General features: G+C 41.2%; 1 protein-coding gene across 25 annotated transcripts in view; it reads left to right on the top strand.

Moving 5' to 3' along the window:
• Nucleotides 1-17,323, top strand: part of LOC139416728 (heparan sulfate proteoglycan 2) — a 190,475-nt gene that overhangs the window by 55,758 nt on the left and 117,394 nt on the right. For all 25 annotated transcript variants that reach the window (XM_071165756.1, XM_071165745.1, XM_071165742.1 and 22 more), the window contains exon 3: nucleotides 230-295. In XM_071165756.1, coding sequence (XP_071021857.1) covers nucleotides 230-295 — 66 coding nt within the window. The remainder of the gene's footprint in view (nucleotides 1-229; nucleotides 296-17,323) is intronic.

The following is a 17,323-nucleotide window of genomic DNA, read 5'->3' as shown; positions in this document are numbered from 1 at the left end:
CTAACTGTTTACTGTAACTATTTTCTCCCCCATAATCCACTAGGTGCACAGGGTTCATTCTCCACCCTGCTGCACTTCAGATGTACAGTATATGTTCCACCTGTTGAGTAAATTAATGGTTAGTCCTCCCTGGTCCTCCCTAGTCCTCCCTGGTCCTCCCTAGTCTTGCCTGGGCCTTGAACTGTACTAGCATGCTGAACTGACCACACATCTTTCATCTTCTCGGTAGATCTGCCCAGTGGAGAGGAGGATGGAAGCACACCAGAACCCTCAGTGGTGACTGAGATCAGCACAAGTAAGAATCCTCAGCCCTTAGCACAACAGTCCCTGCAACTCTAGGGACAGGCACGTGCACAGATAGGGCTTTACCCTTCCAGTCTCCTGAGTGCCCTTTTTAATAAAGTTTTTGTCGTTGTGGTTCTGAACCCATTGCCCGCAAGTTGTCATTAAATTCTACTCTATGCTTCAGAACCAAAACGTTGCGCATCTTGATTGTTGACCAATGACCGGTCATCAGCATTGTCGTGCAACAGTGGGTGTACATATTCTTATTAGTGACCAGAAAGAACTTGTTTCATTTCCTCCAGTTTGGGAAAAACCGAGTAGACCTACATTTATCACCCATATAAAATAAACAATCTACTACTGACTTAGCCAGAACAATCTACTACGGACTTAGCCAGAACAATCTACTACTGACTTAGCCAGAACAATCTACTACTGACTTAGCCAGAACAATCTACTACTGACTTAGCCAGAACAATCTACTATGGACTTAGCCAGAACAATCTACTACTGACTCATCTTAGCCAGAACAATCTACTACTGACTCATCTTAGCCAGAACAATCTACTACTGACTCATCTTAGCCAGAACAATCTACTACTGACTCATCTTAGCCAGAACAATCTACTACTGACTCATCTTAGAGAGAACAATCTACTACTGACTCATCTTAGCCAGAACAATCTACTACGGACTCATCTTAGACAGAACAATCTACTACTGACTCATCTTAGCCAGAACAATCTACTACTGACACATATTAGCCAGAACAATTTACAACTAACTCATCTTAGCCAGAACAATCTACTACTGACTCATCTTAGCCAGAACAATCTACTACGGACTCATCTTAGCCAGAACAATCTACTACTGACTCATCTTAGTCAGAACAATCTACTACTGACACATATTAGCCAGAACAATTTACAACTGTCTCATCTTAGCCAGAACAATCTACTACTGACTCATCTTAGTCAGAACAATAGGCTACCTGGCAATTTGATTGATCCTTTTCATATTTCGGATAGGCCTAGTGTTGATGGCTACTGACTATATGTCTAAAGATAAGCAGCTGTAACATTGCACTGCCTTCAATATTATAGGATGAAGATGTAACATATTCTGGCAAACGTATTACAATATTTGTAAGGAAGAACAGGACTACAAGGCTGGCAATGAGCACTCTGCAAGCAGGCTGCCCTCCAAAGTGATGGTGCGATGCAGACTTTTATTTCTGTAGTCTATCTTGCGTTTTTAAAGTGCATATTTTCATTTATGGCTGTATATTTGCGCAGGGGGGGGGGGGGTGCCTGGGGGGGGGGTCACAAGTTTTGTACCACTCCATTTTGGGGGTTGCAGGTCAAAAACTTTGCAAACCGCTGGGATACATGATAGTGGCAACAAATGGAGTTGGGCTGCATATAGTAGCCTACAGTATTTCTTACAATCTTCTGTTTTGACTGGAATTGTGTTGGTATTCTTAATAAGTGCAGCATTTATTCCAGTTCAAAATAGTTTAGCAAAATACTTTACCCATCAGATTGTGCTGCTTTTCCCTCTTTTGGGGGGGGTTAGCACATGTCCCCCTAAAGGTCTGTGCACGGCCCTGTCTCGGAAAATAAGCCATGTGGTTGGCTAAAATAGATCCTAAACAAACTAAACCCAACCAGGACCTTCTCTCCCTCAGACAGGCATTATTTCAGTGTCTAGTAGATGGATGCTTCCAGGAGAAACTGTCTGTCTGTCTCTGAATAGTGTCTCCTCCACATCCGTCTGCACCATCTTCTTTCACAGTGCTGAGTGTCTGTTCACAACAGGGAGGCAGAGATGCACGAGATGTAAACATTCCCATTTCTTCCTTTGATCCAATGACAGAAGGTGAAAACACAATACCACACATGAAAGAGGAAGACAAACAAAAAGCTGAAGCAGACAACACAAACATCTTTGTTTTGCAATCCTCCATCTCCTTCCCATGATTCTGGTGCTGTCCTCTTTGAGATTTGTAGATCTATGCCAATAGGAGCTTTCCTTCTGAGGGCAGATATGCACAGTATAGGCACCATTGAATATACTCAGCTAAATTTAACAGAACCAGTGAGAGATGAGTTTACAAAATGTCTGGCTGAATTTGGAGTGAGTGGTGTGACTTGAACACAATGTTAACATGTTAGTCATGCTGCTCTACCTGGAGCACCACCTCTTAGCTGTATTTTCCCACCTATAGTGCTGTGTTTCGCCAAGGGTTGGATGACAGTCTGGACAACAGGAGTTCTTGTTAGCAAAGTGTGGGACCTTCTCTATCCTACTTGACCTAAGCATTAAGACTGTCACCCGCCATGCATCGAGGACATCAATCCCTTTTTTGTTTTCTAGTTTATACTATCAGATGATCTAGCGATATTCCCCTTAGATTCCCTCAGGGAACCATATCTGCTGTTTATAGCTGTGCTAGTCAGCCTGGTATGTTTATGTGCAGGTTATTGCCTGATTCATGCAATTTTGTATGGTGCCACTAATGACTTCAAACTTGAATTCACCTTCCCATCTTATTAACCTCACTGGAATCAGGCAATAACAGTAGTGAGTTGACTTAAGGCAATAGTGTCCTTAGCCCTTTAGGAGTATAGCTAGTGTCGTCTCGTGGTACTAGTCCTCAACACCGTGTTCTCGTTCAAGAAACCTAGAACGGCAGGAGTCGAGGCTGCGAGTACGGGTGAAAATAATTCCAGATGAACTTGAACCGAGGATCATGATGACATTTTCTAGCCCAAAGACTAACTCCCCTCCACTCTGTTTTGTAATGGTGGCTGGTTCATAGTTTGTCCTTGGTGCCAGACGGTGTTGACTGGCAGCCACCAGCCAGCTAGTGGAGCTCATTACATCATGATGGAATAATTGTTTTTGTAGCAGCATTACAGGGCTGACATCAGATCTGGGGCAGTCAGGGGCATTACATGTGCTCTCTGCTACAGGAAAGAGCTCAGCACTGAAACCTAGCTTGCTGGATATCTACTGTACAGGGAGCACTGAATCATGGTTGGTTGGACATCCACAGTTAGCCATGACTAAACAGGTGAATTACAGGTTGTACACACAAGCCAGGAATTCCCCCAATTAAGGACCCAGTATAAGGACGACTGCATCAGGAGTTAACTCACATGTAAACGAATGAGGCCATACGAGGTCGTGTGAACTTGGTAGTTCTCAGCATTAGCAGATCACACTCACAGTAGTAGATTTGAAGTTAACCTTTAAGCCTCCATCAGTAGAATGGGAGCATTTAAGTGGTTTGTTGACCCATTGATGATCTTAGATGTGAACACCCCACATAGGGTGGGTTTGATGTTTTGTAGTTCTCGACTAAATCCTGCTGGGAAGCTTGGATTAGTGACCTCAGGGTCAAAGCAGATTTGGCGGATAAACATACTACACACAGGGCTATTCAAGTAAAGAAGAAAGTTGAACAAGTCTGAATAGTATTTGTTTATCCACAGATTCTTCAGAATATATGGGATTTCTGGGGTTTCCATCAGTTAATTACTATCCAGTCTTACTTGACATGGCTACAGTGTTGTCTTTTTTCTACTGGTATCCAGGCACTCAGTGTCTATTTTTACTTTCTCTTTCAAGTTCAGTCAGTGTTACATTTTGGACTTGTTGCTAGTTGCTAGTAAATATCCATGACTAAATACTGTATCCATTACTCTGACATAATGTCTGATTCAGAGAATGGGCCTGTCTTAATAGTAGCAATATGCCTTGGCTGACAGCAATGAATGCCAGGGCTGCAGTGTACTTAAATAGCTACATTCTTCACTTCTCCTCTCCGTTGCAACTCTTCCCTGCAACTCTTCCACGGATCCTTAATGTACAAGAGAAAGTAGTGCACAGTGGTGGAACTGTGCTCACCGTTCCATTTTTAGATCTTAACATGACAGCAGTTGGGAAGGAACAGTACTGGTTTTCTGAGTTGGATTGGTTTGGACAGACACATTGCTGTTGAGTCTCCCTTCCCTGTCCAGCGGGTTGTACTTGCGGCATGCAGGCCCTCGCCTCTCCTTCACTCCCCCTTACATATTGTGGTGTGAGGTGCCATTTCTGCACCCTTTATGATGCGCATCCTGTTGTGTTTGCTATGTTGAACCTTTTCCCTTTCCTAGTCTCTCAAGGACCTAACATTTGAACCTGCTGGACTATCATTTGAAGCTCTGACAGAAAAAATAGGGTGCCTTTTATTTACGTTGACTGTACAAAAAAAACACCTTCCTAATATTGAGTTGCACCCCCTTCTGCCCTCTAAACAGACTCAATTCGTCAGGGCATAGACTCTATAAGGTGACGAAAGCCTTCCACAGGGATGCTGGCCCATGTTGACTCCAATTTTTCCCACAGTTTTCAAGTTGGCTGGATGTCCTTTGGGTGGTGAGCCATTCTTGATACACAAGAGAAACTGTTGAGCATGAAAAACCCAGCAGCGTTTCAGTTCTTGACACACTCAAACCGGTGCGCCTGGCACCTACTACCATACCCCGTTCAAAGGCACTTAAATACTTTTTCTTGCCCATTTACCCTCTGAATGGCACACCTACAAAATCCATGTCTCAATTGTCTCAAGGCTTAAAAATCCTTCTTTAACCTGTCTCCTCCCCTTCATCTACACTGATTGAAGTTGATTTAACAAGTTACATCAATAAAGGATCATAGTTTTCACCTGGATTCACCTCGTCTGTCTATGTCATGGAAAGATCAGGTGTTTGTAATGTTTTGCACACTCAGTGTATATTTCCACACTTTGAAGTTGGAATAATACTGTGAAATGGTGAAAATGATGATAATGCCCTTTTTGTGTAAGAACTGTTTGGTGGGAGGGAGTTTTGGCATTTCATGGTGACGTCACCATGCAGTAAAATAGGTAATAGACCAATAAGAAAGAGAGTTCTAAACCTCTCTGCCAATAACAGCAAATGTTCACCACTCAAACCACTCCCAGACAGTCCAAGCAACATTCTTGCTTCAGAAATTGCTCTACTTGGTCTACTTAAACACTTCTGTTCAGCATGGTCCCTCCCAACCTCTGCTCTTGACCTCTGCAGCGTATCTCAATGCAGTTTTATGGGAGACATCTTCCATCTTCTTCTCGCGGTGTTCCACTGGTTCACAGAGCACCCAGAGTACTGTTGGACTACTGGACACTTTGTTTGTTGTGATGTTTGAATTGCCATCTACACTAATTTAATTTATTTTAAAACACTTCAAACTTACATAATCAATCCCTTTCAATTAATATGTTAAGACTTTTCCAGCACAGTTTGAGATAGGTCAAAGGCACATAAACATTGCAGATAAGGTTGCATTGTGTAGGAGGAGAGATGTGGTGTGTTTTGTTTGAACTTTGTAGTCATGTGTCTTAGATAGGAAGATTCTCACAATTTCCTCTCCTCTCCTCTTCTCTTCCACTCTGTCCTTGATCATACTGAGCTCCTAGAGGACTTCAGGAGTAGTGTTTCAATGTTAGAATGTCTATCCTGCAAAATAGATTTTATTAGTCTGACCTGTATAAAATGTTTTTTTTTTAACAATGTTTTTTTTTTTAACAATGTAGGTATAACCATATCCCAACTACTTACCAAATTTACAGTATGCTGTTTTAGTTGCAGAATTATTTTTATTCAGTGCCTTTACCATTACCCTTAGCATCAGTCATTTGTGGAGAGCAGATGTTGAAACATAAGAGGATCACAGATCAGTGTAATAGAGCCTATCTGACAGTGCAGTCTGGGAATGAGTGGGAGTTGAAGGCCAATGGTCAGTCCACCAGACAGACCACCCAGGACTGTGGCCATTTTCATGGGGTGGTGGTGGGCCATGGACTGGACAGACAGTTGGTGTGACGTGCGTGTCAGTCAGTGGTGTTGTTTGTCAGACTGCCTGGGCTCTCAGATAGTCACACCGACATGGGACAGACGGACAAGCGGCGGCAGCTGCAGTTATTTTGGTGGGCTCTTTGTTGTTGTTCTGCTCTGGCCTTGGAGGTGATTACTGGCCGCACTCACCAGCGTGAGCATCACTGACGTATACAGGGGGTCAGAACACTGAGCAGAACATGAGGAAGCGAGGGGATGAGATGGCATGACTACTCTAGAGAACAACTTGGTAGAACAAGAAAGATAAGGGAGTAAACATCATTTATAATAAGGATTACATGGAGAAAACCGGACCTCTCTGAAATGACAATGGATGGCCCTCCCTTCAGCAAAATATATTTGACCTAAACCTTCCCAGAACAGTTGAAAAACAAGTGACCATCCCCTATACCCAAAATAATAATTCAAACATCAAGTGGATAGCAGAGAATATGTCTACCGTTTACCCTCACTTGTTGGACAGACCAGAGCCTTAGATATGCAGTTTTAGAAACTGCAGTTTTAGAAACATGAATCTATCATCGTATTTGCAGGTCCGAGAAAAAATATCCTTTTATAAAAATGTCATGCAATTCTTTGTCATTTTACCACACAATTTACCGAAATTACAGGCTAAGAATGGGCAGAGAGATAGGCCTGTGTGTTCATCCTATCATATTTCTCCAATGCCAAATCAGTGTGTCTTGTTTGCAATGAAACTGTCCCTGTTTGCAAATAATTACATCTGAGACATCATTAGGAATCTGAGCATGGTGCTTTCAAAAGTTAGGCCTACCTTTCTGTATATTTTCTATTGTACAGAAAGTGAATAACTGTATCAATTGATAGTGACAGATTTAGATTACTTCCCAAGCAAAGTCTATTTTTTGTCTCCTCGGCTATAAAAGGTTGTAGCTCAGGATCTGGATGTCAAAGAAACTAAACAATGATGTCCCCATATGCATCAGTCACATCTTTCCCTGGTATTTTACAGCTTGTTTCTAGCATAAAGCTTCACAGACCAAAGCTCTGTTATAGATCACTTTATATAATCAGATCTGTTTTATTTTCTTCCAAATCTTAAGCTAACAAGGGGTAGGCCTGTGCTTTTTGCCATTGTCTTTAATAAAGGTAGGCCTATGGCATACCCTCTCCTACTCCCTCAATTTGAGTCCTGGTTTTAACTTAACAGCCCTTCACTGCCACAGAGGTAGGCTATTCAAAGAGTGCATGGTGGGTGGAGGAATTTACCTACAAATCTATAGATATAGCAACCTATACCCTAGTTTAATATGTTAAAGAGGAAGAAATAGGCTCAAAGCCATCTAACACAAAGCTCTCAAATTTAAATTAAGACGTTGAAATGAATTAAGCCTACTTGAATTTGCTTACTTTCAGCACAATGAGCTGTCCATTTACGATTGATTGTGCCACAGCTACTACTTCAAGTTTCAGCACCACAATGTACTCTTCTCGAATCTGGCTTATTGTGAGTTTATTAACTGACAAATAGGCCTACATCATGGGCAAGAAACATATCGTTTTTAATAAAAATCAATTATAGTAGTAGCAAGCTATCAAAGTTGACCTCCGGTCCTCCTTCTCATCTTTGCGCTCTTTTTCTCAAACTGAACAGAACAGAGGCTTTAGGCTAGTCAGCTCACAAAATGGTGCCTTTTTTGGATTAGGCTTAATCAACTAAATATTTTCGGAAGAAGCCTTTGACTCCTGACCTGCCGTCGTAGGACTACACAGCACAGCCGTTGGTTAGGCAGCACACAAAAACGTTTGTGATCAGAAAGAGCTGAGCAGAGCAGCCAGGGCTCAGGGCTGGAATATACATTGCAGTGTGTAATGCAGATTTGTTTTATTTACACCATCCCAGCAGCTATCTTAGAAATAGAACGTTGTTCTGTGCTTCTCCAAGCATGCACTTTGTAGCTTATAGCCTTTGGATCATTTGATTGAGACCAACCTAAATAGCTTATAGGCGCACTTGATATTGTGCACCCAGAGTAGAATCAGAGATGAGGAGTGGCATCGGGCACACATTGATATATAACTTAATAAGCAACTAACTCTAAAACACTGAGAAATGCTGACATTTCATCAATTACAAATGACATGACCCTAAATACAAAACCCTCCCCTTGACTGAAATTGGAAAAAAAATGACCCTCCCCCATTTTCCTCCAGGCACCCATTATGTACATTTCAATTCATCCCTAAGAGGAAAGAAAATAGTAAAATTGTATTGTAGAAGGACACTGTCTGTGTTGGGACTTATGTGTTAACATAACTCTCTTTATCCTTGATTGGTTATTTGTTTACTGTCAGTGCCAAGACATTATCCTGGATCACTCTTCAGTGTTAGTAGGAATAGTCTTACTCATGGACTCCAGCTCTGGGCCCTTGATGCTGCTACAGTCTATTGTATCAATAATAGTTCATGTTGCCTTGGAGAACTGGACTTTCCCTCTCCTCTTTAGGAAACGCTGCTTCGGGAGATTTAGTTTACACAGAGGGCATATTTGTTACTGTTTCAGATACTCTTCTCAACTTATTGATAGTAGAGGACGGTAACAAATATCTCTGTCTAATTGACCTACATTACTGATGGCATGTCAAAGGGGGATATCAGGATATCCACTAATCTCGGCACCGAGAACCACATCTTGCATGCGTGCTGGTCTGGCCAGCTACTCAATTTGGCTACCCGATAACACAAAAGACTAGATACCCCTGCTCCCTCCGGTGCAGAATTTGTTATCATATCATTGTGTATCACAGTTAGACATGGTTTCCTGCACTACTCTAGAGGAGTGCCCATTATCATAGTAATAATCCTGCTCTAGGGATTGGCTAAACAGTTTACAACTTTTGTTCCGCTTGTTTGAAAAAACAAATTCACATTACTCCCTAAAATGACAAAAAAAAGGGAGGCAAAGCTACACACAATTCTATTAGTCTTTGATCTAGTAAAGAAAAAGGAAAAAATAAAATAATATTTTCTTTTTTCCTTCCTTCTTCAGACTCAGATGCAGTACAGTAAACACCTTGTTTCGGTGAGTGAGTCATCCTCAGCCAACAGTAGCTTAGGACTTAAAACGAAAGTTTAGCCACAACTTCTCTGCTCTCATCTCTTTTTTTCTCTCATGGCAGCAGTTTGATTGTGACAAGGATCACAACATTTCCAGGAGCTCTTTGAAGTTGTGCGAATGCTTCGTTAACACTGATTAGGTTGGGTCACCATGAACTGGACTACCCACAAACCCTTTAACCTTTTATGGAGGGGACTGCCGCCGCCTTCTGTGTGTGAGAATGTCATATGTTTCTGGAGCCTTTCATTGTAAAACACAGCTCCATGAAGCAATCTTTCATGTAGAGACTTCTGTTCTTAGCGCATCACATTAAATCGTATTCACTTCCTTACCAAGCAGGAGAGATGCATACATCATGCATACTTACAGAGAAGTCTCTCTAGTCTAATAGATGGACATGTGCTACAATTCAATTATATTGTCTCAGCGTAGGCCTGTGTGTATTTGTATGTGCACAGCTGGGACACAGCTGGATACAGCAGCCCTACTTGATTATATAGGCCTTGCCAACAGTTCATGTTTATGACAGGGGACATGCAACAGACTCTGGCTGGAGCCTTTCTAAGAGTTCCTGTAGTTAGGATATCACTATAAGAGGTAGTATTGAGTATTAATCCACTGAAATAAATCTGACTTTAACCATATCTACATGTACATGCTACCTCAATCAGCCTGACTAACCGGTGTCTGTATGTAGCCTCTCTACTTCTATTGCCTCGCACTGTTATTTTTCACTGTCTTTCTACTGTTGTTTTTATTTCTTTACTTACCTATTGTTCACCTAATACCTTTTTTGCACTATTGGTTAGAGCCTGTAAGTAAGCATTTCACTGTAAGGTCTACTACACCTGTTGTATTTGGCGCATGTGACAAATAAACTTTGATTTGATTTGATTTCACCGACCGTTTCAATTCAGTCTTTCGTAGCAAAATTTGAAATTGTGTTTTTTACATTGGATAAAAGTAGAGACTCAGAGCTAGAAAATGATATATCGTACACCTCAGTTGAGGAACAATGGGAAAGTAATTCTGCTTTGAAAGTTGATAAACTTGTAACTTCACTTTTGAGAAAATGGCCCTTGAATGTTTTGGTACACATAGTGAAGAGCTCTTCTTTGTCTACACCCATGTGAGGCCATGTACTAAACAACCAAAGAATTCAAGACTAAAGGCTGGTTTATAAACTTAATCTGGAGTGCCAGAGTGTGCTCAGAGTGTGCTTTGGGTGTTGGTAAACTCAGAGCGTTGTCAGATTGTCCGTTCATAAATTCAGAGCATTTCGCTCTTGGAGCGTTCAGAGCGCACACTCAACACTCTGGCCGAGGAGTAAAATATGATCCGAGTGCTCAGACCTAACAACAGCAGTCAAGCACTAACTGGCTAACGTTGGCTAGCTTGCTAGCTACTTCCAGACACAAATGAGAGAACAGCTCACTCTGACCATTTTACTAGCAGAGCTGGTCAGGCTGTTTTTATGTTATCCAGAGCGTTGGTGACTGCAACTGTGCTGCTGACAACAATTTAATTACGCTTTTTTGCCAATGTTTACTGACTCGGACCATATTCAACGGGTATTGAGCGTTCGTAAATTCGTCAGTTATTCTGTGCTCTGGCACACTCAGACAAGAGTGATAGTCATCTATCGACTGACATTCTTTTGAAATGGTTACTTGCATAGTAGTAGAGTCTTTTGTTTAGGCATGTAGCTAGCTAGCTAAACAATGAATCATAATCCCAACTCATAACGTTACTACCCTGCATGAATCTGCAGGTAGCTAACGAACCAGGTTCAATGTTAGCTAGCTAACATTAGGCTTTAACTAGCAATGCAAATGGATCTGAGATACAAATAATATAACTACACAGATCATATATGTAACATTAGCTAGAGAGCCAGCTAGCTAACGTTAGCTAGCTAGCTAACAATACACTTTAACTTGAAATAAAAATGACTTTCTGACAAAATTAGAAATGTATAATTTCTGAAAATGTAGCTAGTTAGACTATCTTACAGTTGAAGTCGGAAGTTTACATACCCCTTAGCCAAATACATTTAAACTCAGTTTTCACAATTACTGCAATTTTATCCTAGTAAATATTTCCTGTTTTAGGTCAGTTAGGATCACCACTTTATTTTAAGAATGTGAAATGTCAGAATAATAGTAGAGAGAAGGATTTATTTCAGCTTGTATTTCTTTCATCACATTCCCAGTGGGTCAGAAGTTTACATATACTCAATTAGTATTTAGTAGCATTGCCATTAAATTGTGGAACTTGGGTCAAACGTTTCGGGTAGCCTTCCACAAGCTTCCCACAATAAGTTGGGTGAATTTTTGCCCATTCCTCCTGACAGAGCTGGTGTAACAGAGTCAGGTTTGTGGGCCTCCATGCTCGCACACGCTTTTTCAGTTCTGCCCACAAATGTTTTATAGGATTGAGGTCAGGGCTTTGTGATGGCCACTCCAATACCTTGAGTTTGTTGTCCTTAAGCCATTTTGCCACAAGTTTGGAAGTATGCTTAGGGTCATTGTCCATTTGGAAGTCCCAGAAGCTTTAACTTCCTGACTGATGTCTTGAGATGTTGCTTCAATATATCCACATATCCGCTTCAATATATCCACATAATCTATTTTGTGAAGTGTACCAGTCCCTCCTGCAGCAAAGCACCCCCACAACATGATGCAGCCAGCCCCGTGCTTCACGGTTGGGATGGTATTCTTCGGCTTGCAAGCCTCCCCTTTCCCCCCAAACATAATGATGGTCATTATTATTTTTGTTTCATCAGACCAGAGGACATTTCTCCAAGAAGTGCAATCTTTGTCCCCATGTGCAGTTGCAAACCATAGTCTGGCTTTTCTATGGCGGTTTTGGAGCAGCCTTTCAGGTTATGTCGATATAGGACTAGTTTTACTGTGGATATAGATACTTTTGTACCTGTTTCCTCCAGCATCTTCACAAGGTCCTTTGCTGTTGTTCTGGGATTGATTTGCACTTTTCACACCAAAGTATCTCCATCTCTAGGAGACAGAACGCGTCTCCTTCCTGAGCGGTGTGACGGCTGCGTGGTCCCATGGTGTTTATACTTGCATACTATTGTTTGTACAGATGAACGTGGTACCTTCAGGTGTTTGGAAATTGCATTTTTTTCCTGAGGTCTTGGCTGATTTCTTTTGATTTTCCCATGATGTCAGGCAAAGAGGCGCCAATTGACTCAAATTATGTCAATTAGCCTAACAGAAGCTTCTAAAGCCATGACATAATTTTCTGTAATTTTCCAACTGTTTAAAGGCACGGTCAACTTAGTAGATGTAAACTTCTGACCCACTGGAATTGTGATATTGTCCTAACCGACTTGCCAAAACTATAGTTTGTCAACAAGAAATTTGTGGAGTGGTTGAAAAATTAGTTTTAATGACTCCAACCTAAGTGTATGTAAACTTCCGACTTCAACTGTACATGGATGGATGCTTCCCCCTCTCTGTCACGGATGCCATGGTTGCGCTTAGTTTGAAGATGTAATCTGGAGACAGGTGTTTTATACAACAGCTCTGTGTTCTCTTTTCGACTCGGTCTGCATATTTGCAATCAAACTGCAGAATTTTCTCCTTCTCTTTAGCGATCATAGTCTAATTCCACTGATTACAAAACTTGGTCCTCCAGAAAGTGGAGAGCAACACTAATGTAGTTCTACTCTGTGATATCTTTCAAAAAATCTGCATTAGAAAGGATTACCTACACATACTGACCAGCTCAGGATATAGACAGAAGTGTTGGCAGACCAATTCGAACTCATCTCTTGGCATGTCCAGCCCACTCATTATCTCAGCCAATCATGGCTAGCGGGAAGGTTGCTGCTTTTTTCTGTGGCTAACACAACTAGGCTTGTAATTGAACTATTTTATTCATATTTACAGATGGCATAGACATTTGTTATTAAGGCTCATGAAAGTTCACGTTCCAGAAGGCATTTCTGCACAAAATAAACGCATTTTGATTAAAAAAATAGTTTATGTTCAAATGGCTCTCCTGTGAAGTAGTGACGAGCGAAATACGCCTAGTTTCCTGAAACGAGTCACAAATGTGAATGATATTATTTTTTTTGCATTGGTTTATTTTGCACAATAGGCTACAATAATATAACGTTTAATTAACCTGGTAGAAAGGATCTCTTCATAGAATTTCTTACATTTCAACTCCTCAAACTCCTGCTCAAGTGATTTTTCAGAACATGCTCCTCAGTGGAACCATAACCAAAGCAATGGAAGAATGAATGAGTCATCAGAAAAAAAGTTTCTCATCATTGATGTATTTTCCAGTGTAATATTGCACTGGTTTTTAGTGAGAAATCAGACGGTCTCTCCAGCTTTTCCATCTTAATGGGAACAACAGGAAGTGCCAACTCCCATTTGACTCTCTGAGTCTGAAACCCCCTTTTTACAGGGTGGATCCATCAGAGAGGCAGGTGCGTCCCAAATGGCACCCTATTCCCTATATAGTGCACTACTTTTAACCAGGGCCCATATGGCTTTGGTCAAAGGTTGTGCACTATATAGGCAATAGGATGTAATTTGGGACGCAGAAACAATGTGAAAAGCAAAGAGTGGAGGGAAGTGTTGGAAAGGAAGTGTGTCCTGTCTGAGGGATATCCTCTCAGCTCCAGAGACATAATGAGATAATTATCTTACAAATAACTCCTGACCTCCTTCCCTGGATACTGTCATCAGTGTCTCCCCTGTATTAATGTAGTGTTCAGTCAGTGTCTCCCCTATATTAATGTAGTGTTCATTCAGTGTCTCACCTATATTAATGTAGTGTTCATTCAGTGTTTCACCTATGTTAATGTAGTGTTCAGTCAGTGTCTCCCCTATATTCATCGCGGCTGCCCGAATATAGGGAATAAAGGCACAAACATCACAAACAGTCATTCTGTTACCAAACTTTGAATCTGCACTGTTCTTCAAGTAAATGTATGTATCCTCTGATAAACCCTCACTTCTTACCAAAGCCGGCAAGCTCACCATGTCATTCATGAAATATCTTAATTTGCTAGACATCTGGAGACAGTTGAACCCACAGGATAGGGACTACTCTTTTTACTATCGACCCAACTGTTTCATAGAGTGTTAGATATTGAATATCTCTCCAGATTGCTTAGTGACCATTCTCCTCTGGTATTATCAATCTCCATTCCTACCAAGGTAAATGGAGCATATAGATGGAGACTAAATTCTAGACTCCTAAAGCAACCTGAATTTTGTGCATTCATCAAAGAGTAGATCAATATTTTTTACTTTGACAAACAAACCCTCCGCTCCTGACAGTTTCATTCTTTGGGACACATTGAAGGCCTATCTGAGGGGACAGATCATTTCCTATACTAAAGGGCTGAAGAGAAAACACGGTGCGGCACTGAATGTCTTTGAATCTGAAATCTCTGAGCTAGAGAACCTACCAAAGAGGCCCGACTAAAGATCTATACAGGCTTTTGGTAAATAAAAAACTGAAGTATAATATTCTGAACACATATCAAGCTGAGAGGGCCATCACTAAATCAAAACAGCGTTATTACGAGCTTGGAGAGAAAGCACCCAAAGTATTGGCATGGCAACTGAAAGCAGAGGAAAGTAAGAGGACAATTAATGCTATAGAAACTCTTACTAATGAGATATCTTTCGACTCTACTGAAATTAATGATACTTTTAAGAAATACTACGAAGACCTCTACACTTCCCAATCAAGTGATGATCTATCAGAGATCGACTCCTTTCTCTCCACACTCAACCTCCCATGCCTGCCTGAGTGAACAGTTCTCAGTACCTGAATTGTTGGAGGCCATTAAATCCTTACCCTCTAATAAATCTCCTGGGGAGGATGGCTTCCCTCCAGAGTTCTATAAAGAATTTAGGGAGCTGTTGGTCCCCTACCTTATGGAGGCACTTAAAAAAGCCGGGGAAGACAACTGCTTTCCAGAGTCTTTCTCTCAAGCAGTGATTACTGTGATCCACAAGAAAGGGAAAAAACCCGCTAAAGTGTGCCTCCTTAACACGGATTGTAAACTGGTCACCAAGAGGCTATCTAAGAGACTGGAGTCATGTCTTCCCCTGTTGGTCAACCCAGATCAGACTAGCTTCATAATTAATAGACTGTCCTCCAATAATCTCAGAAGGTTCTTTGATATAATTCACCTTGCTAACAAAAACAAAATACCTCGTGTCGCAGTCTCCTCGACCCTGAAAAGGCCTTTGATAGGGTTGAAGGGCCATACCTCTTTCGCGTCTTGGAAAAGTTTGGCTTACTGTGTTTGTAAATTTGATAAAATCACTCTACAAATCTACTAAAGCTAGGATTGCTACCAATGGGATTACTTCCTCCTCTTTATAGGGGGAACAGACAAGGTTGCCCATATTGGCCCCCACCTCTTTGCCATCGCCATTGAACCGTTGGCTGAGGCTATTAGAACGTGCCCTGACATACATGGCTTTGAGGTGGGCCCCAATACCCAAAAGTGATCACTCTTTGCGGACACCTTATCTTATTTCTAACAAACCTAGAACACTCCCTCTCTCACTTGCAGATCCTACTACAGTGTTATAGTTCTTTCTCTGGATATAAGGTCAATTCTGATAAAAGTGAAATCTTACCGTTGTCTCTCTTTGACCACCATACCATCAAGCACAAGTTTCATTTTAGATGGTCTCCTATGGGCTTCACATATTTGGGTATAATGGTGGATGGTAACCTGAACAACCTATATGAACTCATTCTGGCTAGCTTGTTGCAAAAGGTGGAGGGTGACCTTTGTAAATGGATGGACTTGCCTCTCTACTGGGTAGAATAAATGTAATTAAAATGAATGTCCTGCCCAGATTTCTATATTTGTTTCAATCTCTTACGATGCTCTTATGTCAGGACTAACACTACGTGAGCTAGATAAACCCAGACGTAGATGGGAAAACGATTGATGAGGATCTATGGAGTGACCTATGCAGGGATGGTGTTACATCCACATTGAACTCCAGATACAGACTGATCCAGTTTAATTTCCTCCATCAGCTCTATATCACCCCATTTAGACTGCACATGTTCAACTCTGATATCTCCTCCCTATGTTTTAGATGTGGCTCAGATGAAGGAACATTCCTCCATTCCACTTGGCAGTGTTCAAAACTACACGGTTTCTGGCAGGGGGTATGCGTTACCATATCCTCAATTCACGGGGTTGCATTCCCTTTAGACCCGGAGGTCTGTCTACTGGGTAACTTTACTAACTCCAATCTTAGGAAAAGCCATACTATCAAGCTAATAGAAATATTGCTAGCGATTGCCAAGAAATGTATTGCCTTGAAATCGGATTCCCCCCTGCCAGTTGCAATGTGGCTATCAGTTAATAGTTGTATCCCACTGGAGAAAATCACTTACTACTTGAGGAATAAGTTAGAGACATTTTACAGAATTGGACAACCTTTCATTGACTATATGAAAAATTTCACATTGATTGAATATCTATATAACCCTTATATAATGTTTCACACGTAATGTAGCTCATTATTATTATTTTTTATTTTGCTCTTTATTATGACTTATTTATTGTATGTTTGTATATACAGTTATGTCTGTTACTGTCACTTTGTCCTATTGCTGTCTAATATCTTTTCACTTTTGTTTTAATTGGAAAATGCATACATAAATTATTTAAAAAATACATGGTTACCTGCAAGGAAACACGTGCCGTCATCTTTGCTTTGCACAAAAAGGGCTTCACAGGCAAGGATATTTCTGCCAGTAAAATTGCACCTAAATCAACCATTTATCGGATCATCGAGAACTTCAAGGAGAACGGTTCAGTTGTTGTGAAGAAGGCTTCAGGGCGCCCAAGAAAGTCCAGCAAGCACCAGGACCGTCTCCTAAAGTTGATTCAGCTGCAGGATCGGGGCACCACCAGTACAGAGCTTGCTCAGGAATGGCAGCAGGCAGGTGTGAGTACATCTGCACGCACAGTGAGGCGAAAACTTTTGAAGGATGGCCTGGTGT

The sequence above is a fragment of the Oncorhynchus clarkii genome, chromosome 9 (genome assembly GCF_045791955.1).
Source record: "Oncorhynchus clarkii lewisi isolate Uvic-CL-2024 chromosome 9, UVic_Ocla_1.0, whole genome shotgun sequence".
Taxonomy (NCBI): domain Eukaryota; kingdom Metazoa; phylum Chordata; class Actinopteri; order Salmoniformes; family Salmonidae; genus Oncorhynchus; species Oncorhynchus clarkii.
This window is presented reverse-complemented; position numbering and strand designations above follow the sequence as displayed.